At 31.6% G+C, this 23,209-nt stretch overlaps 2 protein-coding genes and 1 long non-coding RNA gene across 3 annotated transcripts; all 3 read right to left on the bottom strand.

The window, feature by feature from the left end:
• Positions 1–3,042: 3,042 nt before the first annotated feature.
• On the bottom strand, positions 3,043–6,554 carry LOC148771038 (uncharacterized). Its single transcript, XR_016030793.1, has 2 exons — positions 6,140–6,554; positions 3,043–3,332 (listed from the first exon to the last, which is right to left on the bottom strand). It is a non-coding gene; the product is annotated as an uncharacterized LOC148771038 (long non-coding RNA).
• Positions 6,555–10,331: 3,777 nt separating this feature from the next.
• On the bottom strand, positions 10,332–11,454 carry LOC105954700 (agamous-like MADS-box protein AGL61). The gene is made up of 2 exons (XM_012978381.2): positions 10,912–11,454; positions 10,332–10,430 (listed from the first exon to the last, which is right to left on the bottom strand). The coding sequence occupies exons 1-2, from the start codon at positions 11,452–11,454 to the stop codon at positions 10,332–10,334; spliced, it is 642 nt and encodes a 213-aa protein (XP_012833835.2).
• Positions 11,455–17,940: 6,486 nt separating this feature from the next.
• LOC105954701 (agamous-like MADS-box protein AGL61) lies at positions 17,941–18,684 on the bottom strand. The gene has a single exon (XM_088817648.1). The coding sequence runs from the start codon at positions 18,679–18,681 to the stop codon at positions 18,055–18,057; it is 627 nt and encodes a 208-aa protein (XP_088673774.1). The 5' UTR covers positions 18,682–18,684; the 3' UTR covers positions 17,941–18,054.
• Positions 18,685–23,209: the final 4,525 nt, after the last annotated feature.

Here is a 23,209-nt window from a genome sequence, read left to right as displayed (position 1 = left end):
ACATAAGGTTCCAACAAAATCCTAGATTAAAAACTTAGCTACTCATGTTCTCTACGAAAAACACAATAAAAATATTAAAAGACATAGATTAAGAAAAGATAGATAAAAGAAGAATTGTGATGAAGAGTTGTCAATTCTCCGTCTTCGATTCTTCGTTCTCTCGCTCCTCTCGCTCCAAGATTGTGTCAAAAAATTCCTAATTCGTGCTTGGTTTGGGCTTAAATAGATGTCCCAACTTGGTAGATGATTTTAGATTTCCTTGTGTGATTCAAAGTCCAAAATTGTCTCCAGCGTGTTTAAGCACGGCCGCGCGAAAATCAGTGTAATTCTCACACGGCCGCGCGAGAATCGCCAAAACCTTCTGCCCCAGTTCTGCTGTTGGCACGGTCGTCCCAGTTTTAAGTCTAAATCTGGGACAACCGTCCCATGCCAAATTCTTCAGATTTTTTATTATTTCACTTTTGGCCCATATTTTCTCCAAACTTGCAGTTTTGACCCCAAACTTTTCCAATTCTTCAATTTCTACCTAAAATACAATAAATCAACTTTTTAAGCACAAAGTATCGTTAAATCACACCAAAAGCTCAAATAAAAAGATACGATAAAGTGTAAAAATATACACTTAACACACCCCCAAACTTGATATTTTGTTTGTCCTCAAGCAAAAACTAGCAACTTTCACAGCAACACTCTCAACAACTGCCTCTCATCACATAGATTAATGGTCAACTTTCATTTTTTTCAGAACTTGCAATTATCATAACAATTCTCAAAAATTTACAAGCTCGTGATTCAAAGATACGTATTCACTCACCATTGCTAAAAACCACAAACCATGCTATCGCTTCAAGTATCCCATATTTGTACATTAAAAATGGAGAAAATTTATACTTACATAATAATATTCAACTCCAAAGACTCACCAAATTTCTCTACTCGGCTAATATCAAATAATTGAGCTATTAGGATCATTGGGACTTTTTGGCTTTCAAATGTTGGGCTTTTTGGTTCGAGGTAGGAAATATGGGTATATGTGGCTATGTTTCTTGAATTGAGGTGATTACGCCAAATTTTGAAAGATAAGCGTTTGAAACCATAAATTCACCTCTAAGGACTTTTAATATACTCGATTTTTAAGAGTTCAAAAGTCTCCACTTTTGCTCTTAAGACAATGGATCGAACTTTCAAACAAAAAATTCAACAACTAGTCCTTTCATCGCCCTTCTAGTCTCTTCTTCTCTCTCTTTCTTCTTCTCTTCTTTTTTTTCTTTTTTTTTTTTTTTTTAGAGGAAGAAGAAGGACCTTATAAAATTTTCCAACCAAACTCCAAAGGGTAATTTTTCAAGAATCTCCATTTATTCAAGGCTAAAAGAAAGAACACCGTTTCTCCAAGGCTCAATCAAGGTTCGAATGATAAAAATTTAAAGGTAGGCTTGAAAGGCTCAAACGGTTCAAAGATAGCCCAAATCACTTCCCATATTGCTCAACAATTTAATATTTTCACTTTGTAAATTCGTAAGGCAAGTTCTAACACCGAACAACATATGATATATCATAAATTTATTCCACGTTTTAAAACACAAAACTTTCAACCAAAGCAAGGCATAATTCGTGATTCCTAACAATGACTCCTTCCTACGACACTTTGAATCAAAAGCTCACCAAAATTCAATCACAATTAAGATAAAGCAAGCAATTTCATCATTAAACATCAACCATCTTTCATCATCATGATTCATCGAAGCATTTATCTCAACACAATGATGGTGTAACACCAAGGTTACTTTTGGAAATTGGTTTTCATTTGCTAATTATTTTTTTTCTTGTTCATATTGATTTTGTGACCCTCGTCGGCCTTGTTGGTGGTGGTGTAAAATACTAGTGGTTTACGTTTCAAATAGTGGATTTTCGAATATTGAATTTACGTTTTTTCTTTTGTTATTTATTTTTTGAGTTGTGTTAGTAGTGGATTACGTGTGTTTTTTGTCGATTTCGTTAAGTTTGTTGTGTATTATGTTTAATATTAAAGTGGATTACGTTAATTTTATATTACGATAATTTTACATTGGTTTTCGATAAATTTATAGTAGTTTTCGATGAGTATATAATGGATTATAATTTTCATAACCTTGTGGAAAAAATAAAAACAGATTGAAAGAGAAAAACAAAAAAATATAATAAAAAATTGGGCGTTATAAATCATATTTTTTAAACTTGATGGAAAAAATAAAAACCTAAATAAAGAAAATGAAATAAAATAAAAGTAATATTTTGTTTTATAATTGAAATTAAAAAAAATCATATTTTTTCTGGGAGAAATAAAGAAGAAGAAAAAATCTGAAGTAACGCGAGATTTGTGAGAAATTATTTTGGAGAAAGAGTATGAGAGGGGCATTTCAGGTATTTTGAGTCAAATAGACTTATGTCACATATCAATTAATAAAATGGATTTATCATGACGTCAAAATTAAATGAAGAGTGTTTGTCAAATAGCCCCTTCACCACCAAATTTTATACATTTCCTATTTTATCCCTTTCTTTTTCTTTCAACTATATTATGTACAAATTCATAAATCGTCTACTAAACTAATTAATAAAAATAAATAAAGCCCACAATTTTCACGTGAATCTTTACCGCAAAATCTCACCCTCTCCGCCTTAAGTGAACAATACTTTAGTGAGAGAAAAACATCTCAAATGATCAAAGAGAGCAGGAATTCATACTCTTGAAGAAATAAATTAAGAATGCTTGTAAGGAAGGCCCTGAACTTTATGATTGTCTCGAAGGTCCTCAACTTCTCGATAATTGGCCTGTTCGGCTTAATCTAATTTCGTTTCCTAAAAAAAGTTACATAATATGCACGTCATTCGATATGAAAGATTGAATATCTTGTAATAAATATTTTTGTAACACCCTCCATGAATTTTAGTTAAAGAAGAAATATTTTAGTGGACTTTAAAAATTTCGGATCAATTTGACACTTGAGAAACCCAATTTCGAACTTTAAAAGTATTTCCCTTTACTTAAAATATAACCCACAAAATCAAAGTTACGATTTTCATAAAGAGTGCTACCTAAACATCATCGGGGTTTGAAAAGAAAACTTGTAAGACAGCGGGAAGGAAAATAAACTTGATTTAAATACCCCCGTTTAATAGACTGGATTCCTAAAATCAAAGTAAAATAAAAATATCCGTTTTTACACAAGACCCTTTTATAGACGAAAGTGAAAACATGGATCTTTTACGAAATCCGGGTAAGACGTGCAAGGCCTCAAGGTTCGTGATTCCTCGAACTCTGCTCCGCTGCGCACTCTGATTACTTCGAGAACCTGAAAAGGGGAAATTCGCATAAAGCGTGAGCTCAACCACTGGCTCAGTAAGAACATTAGCCTGACGATACTCACGTCTCTCTCAACGTGTCACTCACGTCCTATAAGGGTCCTAAATTCCTCGTCTCTATGTTCTTTTGTGTAGGGATAATCCTGCAGCTTCTACTATGTCCTCTATATTCAATTTATTTGTTTAGACCAAGACATTCAATCACATACGAGAAAGCACATAACATCACATACGATTACAAAAAAGTATGAACATTATCATAACACATAGTCTAACATATAGCTCCACATATAAACATATAATATTGTTTACCTCAATCTTGGTATATTGGACACATAGTCCTCTTTCGTATTATACGGATATAAAATCTTTATATAGCTCACGAACATGAAGTCCCTTAAGTATCAATTTAAGACTTTACGCATATAAATGCAACGCAACCGGATCCTTATCAGAACCCCAACGTGACATCTAAACATTTAGGTAATATACGACAACACACGGGTCACAAAAGCACATTATTACACATAAGTCATAAAAGCACACTATACCCACATAATTCACTTTATTATGCATAATAACCAAAATGCATGTGAATGCAATGCATGGAAAAATATTTTCACTTTATCGGATCCGCGGAAAATTAATTTTTGTACTCAAGCAATAAACTATAAAGCGTTTCGAGCCCGTTTCTATTGTGGAACAAACCACTCATTTTGAACTTTTATTGGATACCGGCCCACCGTATCCGATGTTTATTCTGCCAAATATTTCGTTAATTTTTCAAACTTTCAAGAGAATACGTGCTATACTTGAGACCTTAATCAATAGTTTAAAAACTCGTTTTCGTTTACCATAAAATCATGAAAAAATATGTTTCTCGTTTACCATAAGAATCGTGTAAAACATATTTTCGTTTTCCCTAAAAATCGTAAAAAAACAAATCCATTTTCGGTTACCGGATCCGTGAAAAATTAATTTCCATACCTGGCCAATAAACTGTTACGAGCCCGTTTCTTTAGTGGGATCAAACCACTCTTTAACAATATCTGGATACCGGCCCACCGTATCCCGTTTATTCACTCAAGCCTTCCATTAATTTTCCAAACTTTCAAAAATATGTGCTATGCATGGACATGAATGCTAAGACCAAAATGCACATGAATGCAATGTGTGTTAAAATTCATTTTTCATTTTGTCGGATCCGTGAAAGATTAATTTTTGTACCTGGATAATAAACCTGTTACGAGCCCGTTTTCATTAAGTGGAATCAAACCACAACACATCATCCTAGTTGGATACCGGCCCTCTATATCCGAGTTGTTTATTACCCGGTATTCCATTAATCTTCCAATTTTCAAAACACGTGTTATGCATGGACATGAACACTTAGACCATAATCCTATTAACGTTTAAACACCACAAATAACACACAAATATGTCACAATAAAATAACACAAAGATTTACCAACCACATATTATCACATAGACTAATTAAATCACACATATGGTACAAATACATACACGGCTGTACACACACACGACAATGATATCCAATCAAGTGTGGCACAATAAACATAAATCACGTAAAGATTATTGTTCATCCACACACACATATATAGCTGTATACACCCCCACATAATTTATAATAGTATATTTTATATTTACGTAAACCATGGATCGGAGTTTTCACTCGACGACCACGTAGGTTGCTATAGAGATATAATATAGTATAGTATACGTATATAAGCCATGGATCGGGAATTATTCCTACGACCACGCAGGCTAGGATATATAAATATATATTCGTTTATATATATAAAGTATGACATATAGTATATACTATATAGCATTAACCGGTGTAATTAACCAATAAGTCCACAAGTAATCCCAACCATTTCCATTACTTGCACACATACGGCACACATATAATGAATCTCAAACCAACATACCTAAATCAATCAAAACACATAGATAGTAGCACATAATGACTTAATTGAATACTCCATGACCATAACTATAGTTCATTCTATCCTATTGGCTTAACATTATCTTAGTTATTCTATTAACTAAGGATCAAGAATTTAAAACCATACTTCTAAACATATTTTCTAGTTCAAAATAGTTTATTTTAGAAAATCGGACAGTTTTGGTATTTCAACTTTGAAAATTCATATCTATTAGAAAATATATTAAAAACACCTGAAAATTTCATACGATGTTCACCTATAAGTATATTAGACCTTGTTAAAACAGTTTAGCAAGAAACTTAACCATTTAAGAGAAATAATTAATTTAGTTCAGTGACACGGTCAGTTTTTCAGAACAGAGCAATCAACTTCAAAAATACTAATTAATTCATACCTTTAACCAAACTCTGTGAGATTTTTCAGAGAAGACATTTAACAAGTCTATAATCATATCCAAGTAAATCACGCAATTCAAATTAGTATAAAGGCATTTTAAACACATAATTTATAAATGACTCAGAAACTGTGCAGTTTCAGAAAACGATCCATAACTCACACAATATAAATTTGATTAAGGCATAATTGATATCATAATGAAGCTAACACAATTATCCAGACTACCGTAAAATTTCATAATTTTATCTTAAGTATTACCTGATGAGACATGCAATACAAACAGAGGCTACGAATCTGAATTTCAATTAGTGTTCATCAAGATTTTTATCTTCTAAAGCCCAAAATTAAAACCACAATCATATAATTTATTTAAACACATAAAATTGATATTAATTAGGTTATTATTTCAGTAAAGACCAAGAGGTCCTTACCCATGAAAATCAAAGGCTAAGAAGGAGAAGAAACCAAGGATCCATGGAGTTTTAGCTTGGAAGTCTTTGGGCTTGACATGGGTGGTATTGGATTGCTTTGGAGATGAGTTTTGACAGATTATATGGTTGTTTCTTTGAGTGTATTTGGGGAATCTCGAATTTAGGGAGAGAGAGGCATTTTGAGAGGATTTTAGAAGAGGAAAAGAGAGACTTTTATGAAGAATCTTGAAGGTTTGGAAGTGGAAGATGAATTCTTCCTTTTGGGGCTGATTTTTAGGCTGATGTATTTATGCTGAAAATAGTGAAGAGGAAGGGTCAATTTATATGGGAGTAGAGGGACTTACTTGTAATATAGAAGACAAGAGGGTGTAGATTGCAATTAGGGAAATTAGGACACTTGGAAGCACACCACAAATCCAACACACACAACACATACACACGGCTATTTTACAACACTCAAGCACATGCACACACAAAATCTATAGATATATATGTACCTATATATAATATTAAAATAATGCATATAAGCAACTAAGGTGCATAGCATTTACTAATTAATTCATGAAAGGTAATGTATGTATAGAAAAGTTCATATTGATAATTTATTCAATAAATCCCTATAATATGCTTATGAAAATGTGGGGTGTTACAATTTCAGTTGCCAAAAAAAATAGACATAAATTAGAACACATAAGGATTCAGCGAATATAAGAAAGGGTGGTTGACTAGAAATTCGAGGGATATTTATGATATTTTATATTTGTGGTGAATTGAGAGACTTCGGAGGTGGAAATAACACCACTCTTATTTTATTGGGAGAATTATCTTATCTTGGCTAATATTATCTTGACAACCAAACGAGACCTTAGTGTATTATATTAAAGTAATTAGGATCATCCAATTAATTTGCTAAACCTAATATTATCTATTTATCTAATCTTTTATTTTATAATAAAATTTATTTTTGATTTGAAATATATATTAAACATTGTATATTATTATACATTTTGGGAGAACTTTATACATAATGATAATATACAATATAATATATTTTTTGAGTTAATTAAGGATAATTTAATTTAAACTTAATAATTTATTCATGTCTTGAAAATTCTACTATACACATAAGAGTTTAAGAGAAATAAAATCATTCTAATCATTAAATTTAGGGATTATGCATAAGTCCCCAACCAAGCATATTTATTATTCTAGGTTTAAGGGCTATATTTCTTTCACCAATAAGCCCATCCCTTTAATATTTATTATAAATAAAGGAAACATTCATGTATATGTCAATATTACCCCCAACCATTTATTCCCAATTCTAAATTGTAACCTCAATTTAATCAATTTTGTCCACAAAAATTCAATTTGACTTAGTTTTTTCAAAACTGAAATGCTAAATCACGCACGGAAATTACCTTATCACGCACACAACTAAAATATTTTCTCTCTCTAAAATCTTCCTACACAAAAAATCCCTACCCATCTTTTACCACAAAATCACACACAAAATATTTCAAAATAATTGCACATAATAATTCTTTTTAATAATTTCCAACTGCATAAATGCACATAATAATTCTTTTTAATAATTGATTTATAAATAAACTGATAATTATGTAAAAATGATTTATATGATTATTATGTCAATAAAAAAGGATTTTGAATAATTTTGAGAGAAAATAAAGTAAGAGAGAAGTGAGAGAGAAAATGGTTAGAGTGAGAAATATTTTAGGATAGAGGGATAATTTTTGTAATTTGTGTGCGTGATTCCGTAATTTTTAGTGTAGGATTTAGCACGCCCCTTTTCAAAAACCTTTTTTTTCAAATTTTTGTTGCCGCCGGATTCCGGCGTTGACTTTTCGATTTTTTTTTTAAGATTTTTTCGCCGGTCTCCGGCGTTGATTTTTTTTTTCTTTTCTTTTCTTTTCTTTTCTTTCGGATTTTTTCGCCGGTTTACGGCGTTGACCGGCGATCTCCGGCATTGACTTTTTTAGTTTTTTTTTTAATTTTTTTTTTAGTCCGCCGCTAAACGTTGACCGTAATTAATGTGCTGTCACTGACAGTAAATTAATGTAATTATACTGTCAATGACAGTTAATTAACGTAATTGTACTGCCGTTGATATTACATTTATGTAATTGTTCTGCCGTTGACAGTAAATGAACGTAATATTATTACTTTTTATTTTTTGTTATTTTTTTATTTTTTTTGATTTGTTGACAAGTTAACGTAAGTATATTACTGCTGTTGACAGTAAAATAACTGTAAACACAATAATATTACTGTCACCAATATCAATATTATTATTTTTTTGGGTTTTTTGTTTTGTTTGAGTTATTCACGGAGTAACGTAATAATATTATCGTCTATTATTGTAATATTACTTTAAACACAATAATTACTGTGGTTGACGGTAATATTACTGTTGTTATAGTAATATTGATGTCAACCACATCAATATTATTATTTTGTTTGAATTTTTTTGTTTGTTTGAGTTATTCACGGAGTAACATAATAATATTATTGTCTATTATTGTAATATTATTGTGGTTGACGGTAATATTACTGTTGTTATAGTAATATTACTGTCACTCACAGTAATATTAATTCTTTTGCCTTTTTATTATGTTTAGATTTGTTGAACGGTCAACAGTAATATTACTCTATTACACAACAATAATGAGTTTTGTTGTGTTAATATTACTGTGCTGGAGATTAATATAGCAATATTACTGTGTTAAACTGTAGTTTAGTTAATTTTACTGTGTTTAACAGTAACATAGTTAATATTACTGTTAATCACATCAATATTGTTGTTTAAACGAAAAAAAAGGTTATAGAAAGAAAGAAAAGTAAAAAAAAAAAATCAAAAAATTCAACGACGGAGACCGGCGTCGACCGCCGATCAACGCCGTGATCCGGCGGGAAAAAAAGTTTTATTGAACAAAAAAAATTGAAAAAAAAATTTTTGGGTCAAAATTAAATAATTTGTGAAATTTCAAATTAGCAAAAAATGATTATTAATTAGCTCATAAAAAAATTCAAATTAATGCAAAAAAAACTCTTTTTTTGTTCATTTTTATCCTATTTTCTTATTTTATCACAAAAAAATCATAAAGTTATTTTAGAATACCTCAGAGGTGTTAGTGTAATTTACCCTTAATTCAATAAACCTTAAACAGTAACTGCAGAACAAGAATGCAGAAAAAAGACATCAATTAAAATTCCAGATCCAGCAAAGTATACTGAATGGGAAATCATGTAATATATGAATATATACAGTTGTACACAACTGATTGATCAGACTCCAAACAAAAATCAACAATATCGTACGTTAGCCTATACTAAAAATAATATTTAATAATAATTCACGAATGAAGCTTTGGATCAGAGGTCGAAAAAGATGGTTGGATCTTGATTGAAATTAAATAGTTCATCAATGTTTAGAACATCGTCGTCATCCGCAATCGAACCATTGACGCCTTTCTCCATCTGTGCGTTGATATCATCTATCATGGTTTGTTCTTTCTTTTTTATTGATTTTTTTAATTTGTGCAATCCATTCTTAATGTATAGTCATGTTATTATATTTTCCTTTTATTTTTTTAATTTCTGCAAAAGGAAAATAAAAGGTTATCTTAGATGGTGGCTCTTTATAGTTTTAGCAAGCACCGTGACTTTACAAATGAAATAACACTCATATTTATACTATGTATCCGCGTTTCAAATTGATGATAGTGATTGAATTAATACTATGATTGAGAGTGCCTTTCTAAAAATTCATAAATGTATAAAATGTTTTACATACATTCTAAAATGCGAGTACAATAGAATTATATTAGGAAGTCAATAGAAATAACAACAATATGCAACACTTTCCTATAAAGTGTATTTGTAACACGTATCTCCTGATGTAACATTTATGTAGCATCTAATTTTCCGGGAAGTTAGATGCTACATCTAGCTATTTACACCGGGTAGATTTGAATCGTAGATTAGATTAAATAACTATCCAATCAGTACAAATACACGTGGATGTATGTGTAATTATGTATAGATCTACAATTCAAATTCACCCAATGTAAATAATCAGGTATAGCATCTAATTTCCTTTCCGTAACCATAAAATAGAAGTACTTCCCAAACACAACCTAAGAGTCCACAGTTCCATATCATATGACACATGCTAACAAAGGTTTCCACATTTTCTGCCGATTTTCAACATGTAAGAAACTTCATCTCCAGCCTCCACTTTCAACATCTCTTCTAACTCGTTGTTACATCCCTGCCGAATTAACAATTAGAAAGAAAAAAAATCGAGTCAATATAATAACATAATCAACTTATACTTATACAGAACAATAGTATATATATGTAGACGATTGAATCTGGCAAGAAACAATGAATGGATATGTAATGATAAAACATCAATTCGATCATCATGTTACTGTCTCAATTTATTGTCATAATTTTATAAGAATATACGTATTGATGATTCACTTCTTTGAAACCCTAAAAACCCTAAAGCGAAAGGACAAAAAAAATCACTAATAAAAAAAATATGCTCTAACAATTAATTACTTTTAAGAATCTGGCAAGAAATATTAATGAACAAATTACTTGTAATGATCAAAAACTCAGTTCACGTTAATGTCTGAATTTAATGAACATATATGCACTAATGATTGATTCTTGAAAAAAATTGAAGTTCTTCACAAACCCTAGAAACCCTAAAAACATAAAGGAGAGTCAAGAAAGTTACTTACATCGAAATCTTGATAATGAATCTGGAAACTACGATCAAGATCCGACGTGGAAGCGGAACCAGCGTTCGATTTCTGCTTCTCCATCTCCTCGACTCTGCGCGTGACGTTATCCTTCAAAGCTTCCATAGCATCGACATATTCCTCAAGTTCGTAAAGTTCCATGCCCTCCATCGGTTCGTCCCACCAGAATCTTGTACTACTAATACTACATTCTTGCTTCACTGATCTCTTTACGATCTCGAGTTTCCTTACAGCTTCATCGTACTTATCCCTGCGGTCTTCCCTGTAAGGGATAATATTCAAGGCTGCGCCGCCGCCTCCGCCACCGCCGGTCTGGTAGCGGTGGAGCAAAGTTTCGACGGAGGGGTGGCCGTACGAGTAGATCTTATTCGCCGGAGACTGCACAAGGATTGCGATTTCGGCACCGCAGAGAACGCTGATTTCGCTGGCTTTTCGAAACAGGCCCGTTCTCCGCTTCGAGAATGTTACTTGCAGACTGCTTTTCTTTTCGATTTTTTTAATTTCGATCTTCCTTCGCCCCATTGTTTTTTTCTTGCAAGTAGTTAATTCTTTGTTGTTGTTTTCCATGGCTGATCGATGGATGAGAATTATTCAGACAAGGAAAATAACAATTGTGAAGTGGTTCGATCTTCTCTGATGGTCGTGATTTATAGAAGATTTTCTCTGCGGAATTTAACCGTTGTGATTTTTTTACCATATTTTAAGTGATACGCACTAGTAGCATCTATATACTTTCCATGTACACTGTAGTTCGCATTAATTGCTTATTCATGGTTTTCCTAAACAGAATAAATAAAATAAATAAAGATTGTGATTTATAGTTTAACCTTGACTAACAATTAACGTTAAAAAAAAATCCTTCCATACAAGTATTTAACTAAAAAAATATAGTTACACATATACACTACGCAGCACGGACACATAAATGGAGTGTCTCTCATAACAATTGTTTGGGAAAACTATAAGAGGAGTTACGAGTGATATAAGCTCAAAATATAGCGAGTTTGTCGACTTGTGAGGTGGTGTGCTTGTAATATAAATTGATACTTTGCACACCTTGCGCTATTTAATAAAATAAATTTTCCGATAACAAAAAAAAAACACACTATTTAATTCCATTTTAAATAATTCTACGAAAAAAAAATTTCCAAATAATTCTACATATTTCTATTTTGACATAAGCCCAACTCACCCCGCCAACCCGGTACGACCCGATCCGACCCGACCTTTTTTTTTAGCGGCAGTGGCCTGGACTGTCGGAACTCCGATCAGCTGACTCCGTATTTTTTAACTTCAACACTAGTTGACATTTCATTTTTTTTTCCTTTTATTATTATTCTTCTTTCAATTTTATACTGCTGGTAGGTCGAAGCTCCGGTCAGCTGACTCAACATTAGTTAACTTTAACATTATTTGACAACTTGTTTTTTTTTCCGGCGGCAGGTCGTTGGATCTTCAATTAATAAGGTATCTCAACATTACTTAACTTCAACATTAGTTGACATTCAACCTTTTTTTTTCTTCCCTCTTATGGCTGATGATCGGAGCTACGGTTACCTGACTTCAACAGTAAAACAGTCTGGTGTAAGTTAATGCTTAGTCAGGTAATCAGAGCCCTAAATCCCCGTTGCCAAGGCATTTGTTGTTCCAAACGCCGTCGCCATTGCTCTCAACTCAAATCCCAAGAGAAAAACGAAAATAATAAGGGTCCATTTGGATGGAGGAATTTGTAGGGAATTTGATTTTGGGAAGGGATTTGAATTGACTCTAATTTGGAGTCTTTTGAAATCCACTATTATCGCTCCAAAATCAAGTAAAAATTAAATGAGGGATGTGGATTTGAAATCCATCTTCAAATCCATCAATCCAAACAAGTTTAATGAATTTGTTATTATGGATTTGAAATCCCTCCCACACCATCCAAATGCACCCTAAGTAAACACACAACACAGTGAGGAGAAAATAGAAAACAAAGATATAGCTACTGTGTGTAGTGTGCGTGTGAGTTTGGGGAATCCTCTGGGGGTGAGTAGTGCTGGAGCAGCGGCAATGGAACCAAAGAGTGGGCAAGATCAAAAAAGGGCGTCATTTTTTCATGTTTTTATATTTATTAAAAATAAAAGGAAGACAATGGGTGTACAAGGAAAAGACTAATTTACCCAAGCTATATTCACACGTAAGGCACGTGATTTCAATTCCGGTCAATTTTGGCCAAAAATTGACATTCGTCGGTGCTAAGAACAATAGAGTTTAGGTATGCCCGTGCAATTTTTTTCCGTTCAGGGGTAAAGCGCAAAAGGGTCCAAAATTTAGGGGATTTTTTTGCAGTTAACCCAAAATCTTGTAATGAGTAAAACTACATATAAGCTTTTTATCCAAACACTTTAATAATTAATGATAAAAATAAAAGATTTTACAGCTTATTAGCTCTTAAAACATCTTATCGGATGTAAGACTTTATCAACTGTTTATAATAAGCTTAACCAAACAGACCCTATGTTAAATAATTAACTTTCATTGAAGTGGTTAATATGCAATTTTCGATTTTTTTCACATTCAAATGTTGTACCACATTTTGAACCACGTGCAATTGAATTGCGACATGCAGGGGCGGAACCAGGATGAATATGTAGGGGGGCTAGCCAAAATTTCGGGGTTCGGGGCAGCGCCCCGAAATTTTGTTTTAGGTTCATAAGACATTGCAAATATAAGTTTGTATAGATATGTTTTAATTCAAATGTCATATATATATATATATATATATAAATATATATATATATATATATATATATATATATATATAAATATATATATATATATATATATATATATATATATATATATATATATATATATATATATATATATATATATATATATATATATATATATATATATATATATATATATATTATCGTATTTAGCATGACAAAAAAATTTAAATTAATTCAAATTATTTTAATAATGTATTGTACTTAATATTTTGGGGATTCATGGCATCATCTCATATTAATTTTTAGAGTTATTGATAAAAAAATTCAAAAATATGTAAATATTCATAAATTTTATTTCAAATTATACAAGTTTTCACCATTTTATTTTATATTTTTATATGAAATATATATATATATATATATATATATATATATATATATATATATATATATATATATATATATATATATATATATATATATATATATATATGGATAGGAAACAAAAAAATTAATGATTAAGATACATATTTGCAAAAAATTTAGGGGGCTAAAAGTAATATTGAAAAAAAACAGTGGCAAAATACCTAAACAATTTTTTTTTTTTTAATCTTGGGGGGTCAAGAGTCCCCCCAGCCCCTTCTATGTTCCGCCAATGGCGACATGGTATTGAACATTGGTTATTGGACCTTACAATCTGTCCTTATTTCGATTCGAGACACTCTTGCGCTTCTCCGTTACAAAAATTTTCATGTTCATTGACGCTGATGAATTGGCTACATTGGACATCATATTTGTTAAACGGTTTGCATAAATAATTTAAATTGGTCATTATTCAGGCATCAACTCGACTAATTGGATTTTATTTCGTCACTGGGCATACTTGATCTTCTTATATTGATATGTTGATCTCAAAGTATAGTCTACAATTCTAAATAGTACATTTATTCGACTGATAATCAACTTACCCGATCCATATTCCCTACCCTATTATTCATATATATGCGCACACAAACGTCAAAATATTTGAATTTTTAATTTCAATGTATTGATAAAATTGAATTTGGATATGCAAAAATATATTCATGAATACATTTTAGGTTCAACATTTAGTCCGGCGAAACTGGGATTATGGGCTAAAAAAAAAAAAAAACTTGATTTCTTACGGCGGGAGCTAATTTTCAATTTCACTAGTATTGTTCTAACTACAAATGTGATTTTGTCCCATTTTTCCCGAATTTGTCCAAACTCAAAGCACCAAATTTCATTTGAATTAGCTTGATAATCCTAATTTGAATTTGGATGTCAGATGAGATAATTATGCATGAATGAACGAATATTATCCTAACCCACAATAAGTCGACTTAAAACATAACTTTAACCATTTTATGATTCGAGTCTGAGAAAATTCAAAACATTAATGTGACGGACTATTGAATTGACTTTCTATTCTAATTTTAATCAGCTAAATTGATGACTGCATAAGAACACTATGCATAATCTTAAATTTACATTACCTTAAAAAATAAAAAGAGAAGACATTTAACATCACATTTGTTTTTTTCTCCATTTGTAATTGTTGGCTCACTTTCATTTAATCACAATCCTAATTCGCTTAATCCCACTTTGCACCTTTAAAATGTGGTATTTTGGCACATTGCACCTTAAAAAAAATTAATAGCATCTTGCACCCTCGAAACACAATAAATCATTTTCAATGCACCATGAATGGAATATTAAAAACTCATTGAGGGTATTTTCATTTTTTATTGATTTCTTTTTTTTTTAATTTACAGGGTGGGGTGTAAAAAATAAAATTATTATTCTTCCACCAGCTACATGATTTCGAGTGTACAAAACACGAAAAAAAAAATCACAAAGAATTACTGTAAACCTCTATTTTCGTACCAAAAAAAAAATCACTAAATTATTCAATTGATGGACTTTTATATTAGTAAAATTATTTGGTAGAAATCTTTGAAAGAAAATATAATTTTCAAATATCTTAATATCTAAATAGCTGAAGGATATTTTTTGTTCTTTTTATTTTTTGTTCTTTTTATTTTTTGTAAAATATTTTTTTGTGGAAAAAAATAATTAATATGTTGATGAGATGTTTTTTTTTTTTGCACTTCGTAGTTTCGAAAGGATTGATAAATAAAAAAAAATGATTTGACATTTGATATCCTAAAAAAGATCACAAAAAATATTAAATTACTTTTATTAACTTTAAGAATTCATTCGGGGTGCATTATACATGATTTACCGTATTTCAAAGGTGCAAAGTGCTATAAAAAAATTCGAAGATGCAAAGAGCCAAAAATCAATATTTTTGTTCGTAAAACAATATATTTGAAGTAAAAATGCAATATTTACCCTGTTTACGTTATATATATATATATATATATATATATTTATATTGGTTGGGTTGGGTTGGTTACAAACTAGCCATGAAACCAACCCGACCCATCTAACTAACTTTGGTAAACATTGAAAACCGTTATCGACCTAATTGACATGGGTTGGGTGGTGATTGATAACCAATTTAATGGATAAGTTGATAGTTTGGTTGATGGGTAATTCATCGATTTTTTTTTAATATTTTATAAGTTGTTACAACACTATTCTTTTTATAATTATATATGACTAGTTCAATAATATTTAAAAACAAGATTCAAAACATTATGGGACATATGTATTGCAATTAAACATAAATAATTGAACAATTAATAACCGTCCAAATATTTTAGGCTATATCATGTCTTAAAATTAAAATGGTTCAAATTAGATAATTAGGTTAGATTTATTGTTTTTAGGATTTTGATCGATATTAGAAAATTTGATAAATGTGACATGAAATAGAAATTTGAAATTAAAAATATTAAACACTTTAAATAAAATTAATAAATAATAAATTAATAAATAAAATTGGTTGGCCGATATTACCCGATTAATCAACTGTTTAGCATATTATAAACCATTACCCACAAAACTACACATAAGTTGGTTGACATTATCGACCCAACTTAAATGGGTCGAAAATGAGTTGGTTGATGGTAAACCGATCCATACACAACCATATATATAAATATTTGAAATTGTTTTTAAGTTTAAGTGGTCCATGTTGAATTACTGTTTAACCAAGCGCAGTTGGTTCGTGTAATTCAACGCAAACTACTATTTTTTTCTCCATGTTGTATTCAACATGAACCAAGGTTTTCTCTTTTTCATTTTTATTTATATAACCGTTGTTTTTTTTCCATTTCGTGTTGTATTGCATGAAACAATTGTACTTGGTTCGTGTAATTATATTCAACAAAAGCCGAGGTTCCTTTTTTTGTTAAACAATTATTGAATTTTATTAATTTTAAAATAATTATTCATTAAATTTAAACTAATTGAAGACATTATTTTTATTTGTTTAATTTTGAAATACTAATGTAAAAACTACGAATTAACTAGAGAAATATGTATGTACATCCACTAAATTATTTGATGTTCAAATAAAAAATCTAATAAAAAAAAATACTGATGTCTTCTAAAAGAGTACTTTAATTTAGTTTATTTTTATATCAATGATATATGAGAAGGTAATGTTAGAAAAAAATTAGCATTCTTGAAATATGAATAAAGTATTTTCTATATCTTCTGATGATGAAACAATAATTGATTCAATAAACCTTAAAGCAATAACTGCAGAGCAAGAATGTATAAAAATGACTCAATTAAAATTCCACATCCAGCTGAATGGGAAACCATGTAATATATGAATATATACACAACTGATTGATCAGACTCCAAACAAAAATCAACAATATCGTTAGCCTATACTATAAATAATATTTAATAACAATTCTCGAGTGAAGATTGGGATCAGATGTCGAAAAAGATGGTTGGATCTTGATTGAAATTAAATAGTTCATCAATGTTTAGAACGTCGTTGTCATCGTCAATCGAACCACTGACGCCTTTATCCATCTGTGCGTTGATATCATCTCCAGCATCCCCTTTCAACATCTCTTCTAACTCGCTCTTACATCCCTGCCGAATTAACAAGTAGAAAAAAAAATCGAGTCAATTACTAGTGTTCGTATAATAACATAATCAACTTATAATTATATACGTGTACTAATACAACATCTGTTCATCATGTTAATGTCTGAATTTACTTAACCTCGAATTTCAGTTACTTGTCAGAATTTAAAAAAAAAAAAAAAGATACGTATTGATGATCCGTTTCTTCGTAACCCTAAAAATCCTAAAGCAGAAAGGAGAAAAAAGATCATTGATAACAATTACTTTTAACGAAACTTTAAGAATATGACAAGAAATATAAATGAATAAATTACTTTGTAATGATCCTAAACTAAGTTCATATGAATGTCTGAATTTAATTAACACATATGCACTAATGATTTGATTCTTGAAAAAATTGAACTTCTTCACAAACCCAAGGAACCCTAAAAAACACAGGAAAGTCAAGAAAGTTACTTACATCGAAATCTTGATAATTAATCTGGAAACTACGATCAAGATCCGACGTGGAAGCGGAAGCAGCGTTCGATTTCTGCTTCTCCATCTCCTCGACTCTGCGCGAGACGTTATCCTTCAAAGCTTCCATAGCATCGACATATTCCTCAAGTTCGTACAGTTCCATGCCCTCCATCGGTTCGTCCCACCAGAATCTTGTACTACTACAACTGCTACTCTCTTGCTTCATTGATCTCTTTACGATCTCGAGTTTCTTTACAGCTTCATCGTACTTACTCCTCCCATCTTCCCTGTAAGGGATAATACTCGAGGATGCTCCGCCACCTCCCCCGGTCTGGTAGCGGTGGAGCAAAGTTTCGACGGAAGGGTGGCCGTATGAGTAGATCTTATTCGCCGGAGACTGCACGAGAATTGCGATTTCCGCACCGCAGAGAACGCTGATTTCGCTGGCTTTTCGAAACAGGCCGGTTCTCCGCTTCGAGAATGTTACTTGCAGACTGCTTTTCTTTTCAATTTTTTTTATTTCGATCTTCCTTCGACCCATTGTTTTTTTCTTGCAAATACTTAATACTTCGTTGTTTTCCATGGCTGAACGATCGATGAGAATTATTCAGACAAGGAAAATTACAATTGTGAAGTTGTTCGATCTTCAGATGGTCATGATAATATATATAGAAGATTTTCTCTGCCGAATTTAACCGCTGTGATTTTTTTACCATATTTAATATATATACTAGCAGCATCTATATACTTTCCATGTATACTGTAGTTCGCATTAAATGCTTATTCATGGTCGTTTTCCTAAACAGAACAAATAAAATAAAATAAAAAGATTGTGATTTATAGTTTAAACCTTGACTAACAATTAACGTTAAAAAAGTTTCCTTGCATACAATTGTTTAACTAAAAAAATAGGTATACAGTATGCAGCACGGGCATGTAAACGCTGATACGGGGAATCAGATACGGGGAAACAAGAAATGGGGAAACAAGAAATGGGGATACATGAACTTGAGGGAAATGCGTGAATATTAAAATTATAGGGATTTATTTATAAATATGTTATATAAACATATATATAAGTTTTTATTTATATATAAATTAATTTTTATATATATTTTTCATACAAACATATTCAAAATAAATTTTAGTATCAACTATCAATTTGCAATTGATCATTAAATAGTATAAATAAGTAGGGAAACAACAAAAATATCTGAAACTTTGCTATTCAAACATGTTTGTAACTTTTTAGAAATTGTAAAATGGCCCATAAGGTGTCCGGCAAGTGTCTTCAAGTATCCGACAAAAATGTATCCGAACGCAGAAATATTAAAAAGTTGAAATTTTCATGCTACGTGTAGGTAGACACCATAAAATATTCTTAAGACATATTTGATTAAAAAAATTGTTCATTTCGGTCGCGAACTTATAGTGACGTTGCCTAGGAACTGAAATGGCGGTCTTCACAAAAAGGAGTTCGACAAAACGCAATAAATAAAAACACATGTAGGAACAACAAATTGAAACATAAATTTTCTTATAAGAAAAAATGTAACATAATTCTTTTTATACCAATTAATCTTTTATGAGGTTTTAATTTACTTGACCCTTCGTTATTTATAATTTTCATATAAAATATAACATAAGTTATATTATTAAATTACAAACTATATTATAAAATTATATTATCTATTTCGAAAAATCATAAAAGTATGTGAAACTAAAATCGGATTGGAAATCAGATTTTCCGGTAATTCTATATACCATTCCAAATAAATTCGGAAGAATCGGAAATTGGAATTACAAATATGGTTTCAAATTCAAATATTTTCAAATCGAAATTGGCGGAATTTGCAAATTCCATTCCAATTTACACCCCTAATTAATCCTAATGTAACATACAACGACAACTACATATTTTATAGAGAAAAAGAGAGTTACAATTAATCTTGATGTTTTGTAATTTGTTATATGTTATGGCATGCTTCTCTCTCCCACATGGATTGGTAGAAGAGATCGAGATGGCTATTCGGAAGTTCTGGTGGGGAAGTGGTCGCTCGAGATCCATGGCTTGGACTTCGTGGCAGCACCTTTGTAAGTCCAAAGAATTCAGGGGAATAAGCTTCAGAGATCTCTGAAGCTTCAACCTAGCCACGTTGGCAAAACAATTGTGGAGAATCATAACCAATCCAGATTTGCTCCTCTCGAGAATATTAAAGGCCCGCTACTTTCCCGTGGGTGATATCTGGACAGCGGATGGTGGTACTCGTCCCTCGGCGACATGGAGAAGTTTGCTATCAGCCGTTATTGTGAGAAGATGGGACTTCGAATTTCGAATTGGGGACGGACTCTCGACCTCGATTTGGGGTGCACCGTGGTTGAGGGACAGTGGAGTTATTTTCACCAAAAGGACTTCTCACACGGCCTTTCCAAATTCGGTAGCAGACTTGATTAACCCGGATTCACGAATTTGGAACTTGACTATCATCAATGATACATTCTGGCCCATTGATCGAGCTCGGATTCTGGAAGTCCCCATCGGCTACTTTCATGCGAAAGACCACCTTGCGTGGAAGTTGTCTACAAATAGTTTGTTCACCCGAATTAAATCATGCTACCATCAAATCCACAGCAATCGGTCTTTTCCAAAGGCAACAGTAGGGAGCGGTCCCTCCTCGAGTTGTGAAGACCGGAAGAGGCAGTGAAAACTGTTCTGGAACCTCTCGATCCCTCCCAAGATCAAACATTTTCTTTGGCAAGCAATCTCGGACATCCTCCCTACTTACGCGGCACTTTTTCGGCGACATGTTGTTCGCTCTCCGTTTTGTGGCTACTGTGGGATCCACCCAGAAACGATTATGCATGTTCTTGTTCATTGTAGAAACATTTCGAAGGTGTGGATGGTAGAGCCGTTTAACCTGTATGTGTGCGGAGACTTCAATCTTTCCTGGCATGGTTATCTTTTTCTTCACAGAGAATTAACTGACGACTTATTTCTCTTGGCAATGGTGGTCTGCTGAAAGTTGTGGGAGGTGAGAAATAATGATGTGCATGGGAATCCCGGAGTTGGAGTGGGTGAGCTGGTGCCGTGGAGTGAGAGTTATTTGGAAGTCTTCCATCAGGCTCTTGGCCCTAATCTGCCTGCCATGATTTCGGAAAGTCAAGCACATTGGCAACCTCCCATGACAGGTATTGTTAAGGTCAACTTCGACGTTGCACTACCCCCAAAATGCGACTTTTATAAGATGGGATGGTAGCGAGGAAATCTCTCGGTCAAGTTTTGTGGTGAAGTGTGGTTAGGGTACAGGGAACAGTGAGCCCGGTCAATGGCGAAGCTCACGCAGCGCTCCAAGCGATCCAACAAGCGGCTAATCATGGATGGCTCGATATTATAGTGGAAGGCGACAATTTACAGGTTATCAAATCTATACAGGAAGGTGGGAGCTCCATCACTTCTTACGGAGCCTATCTAGAAAACATTAAAATTCTTGCCATTACCTTTCATAATTGTTCTTTCTCATTTGTAAAGCGTGGTTGCAACCAACTCGCTCATGCTATTGCTACCTCTTCAATTTTGGATTGTTTTGGATTGTACAGAAGGATATTCTCTTCCTTCTAATTTGGCTGGTTTAGCCTAATAAATTTCATTTTTTTCAAAAAAAATAAAATTGAATCTTGGTCATAAATCACAATAAAATAAACATATGTGATCAAGTATTTTGATAATTATTTTTTCATACAATTTTTTTTTATTCAAGTTATATTAGAAAGCTCATGGAAAAATTTATAATTTTCACGTTTTGCAATTTTTGTTATTTAATTGTATGATGGTTAAAAGAAAAGTTTTATCGAATTAATTAGGCTGTAATATTAATAACGTTAGATTAATTAGGTTATAATTTGAGATTATAAACAGTTTGGGGTCTTCCTAACCCCTTGCTCGATGGGCATTCGATAAAAAAAAAATTATTGGCCTATACTTAACGTAGGTGTCATTTTTATATTATTCCATAGCGCTGGGAATTAGATGGTTTTATCTACCAAGCGATCTGATCTATTTTTATTGTCCTATACTTAAATGTCTATCAACCCACGTCTCCTTTGACCCTACATCCGGTGATAAACATTGGGTGAGTCTTCTGCTGCCACATGTTTTTTGTTTTTTTTTTCCTTTTCTAAAACCCGTAAAGGTAAACCCTAGCAGGAGAATATATTATAAAAAGAAAAAAAAAAAAAAAAAAAAAAAAAAAGGACACGTAGCAGCAGAAGACCCACCCAATGTTTATCACCGGGTGTAGGGTTGAAGAAGTCATCAACCCACTATAATTGGTCTCGTAACTTCAACTAACCCATACTATATGGGTTCGTTAGTGATTTTCAATATATTTTTGAAACTCGGTTGACCGATAATTACCCATGCACAAACTATTTAAAATTTTATGATAAAAGTTCTATTAAAATGATAATAAAATTAGTAACGGAATTATAAACATAAATTATTATTTCAAAATTGAGACAAATTAAAAAGATAATAATTAAGAAAAAAATGTTATTATATAATAAAATCCTTATTATACAATAATAAAATTGATTAATTATTTTTTTAAATATATTAGTTGGTCGATGATACAAATTCTCAGACCTACAATGTAGTTGATTGCCATTGTACCCGACCTATAAAAGGTGGCCTAGAACATTTATTCGACTGATAATCAACGAATCCATATTCCTATATTATTATTCATACTAGCATTTTTCCCCCGTGCAATGCACGGGATATTATTTAAATAGTGGAAAAAAAAATTTAATACATGATAAGAAAATATAGTACACTAATAAAGTAAAATTTAAAAATATAGTACTATTCATGTTTTTTTTTAAATCTTACAAATTAAGATTTATATCCAAATAAATTTACTAAGATTTAACAAATCGAATTTCTAGCTTTATCTATTAAGATTTGAGATATATCAGTGAAAAATAGGATATTAATAATTGTTAAAAATTATAGTTAGAAATTAGTAAAGAAAAAATATTAAAAATAAATAATTACAGAAATACCATTAGGG

The sequence above is a fragment of the Erythranthe guttata genome, chromosome 4, assembly GCF_056151865.1.
Source record: "Erythranthe guttata isolate IM_541 chromosome 4, IM_541, whole genome shotgun sequence".
NCBI classification, from domain to species: domain Eukaryota; kingdom Viridiplantae; phylum Streptophyta; class Magnoliopsida; order Lamiales; family Phrymaceae; genus Erythranthe; species Erythranthe guttata.
This window is presented reverse-complemented; position numbering and strand designations above follow the sequence as displayed.

Coding starts and splice junctions, on each gene's coding strand:
- LOC105954700 (XM_012978381.2), bottom strand. CDS start 11,454: ATGGGGCGAAGGAAGATCGAAATTAAAAAAATCGAAAAGAAAAGCAGT. Junction 10,431..10,911: donor TTCATTATCAAGATTTCGAT/GTAAGTAACTTT, acceptor TTAATTCGGCAG/GGATGTAACAACGAGTTAGA.
- LOC105954701 (XM_088817648.1), bottom strand. CDS start 18,681: ATGGGTCGAAGGAAGATCGAAATAAAAAAAATTGAAAAGAAAAGCAGT.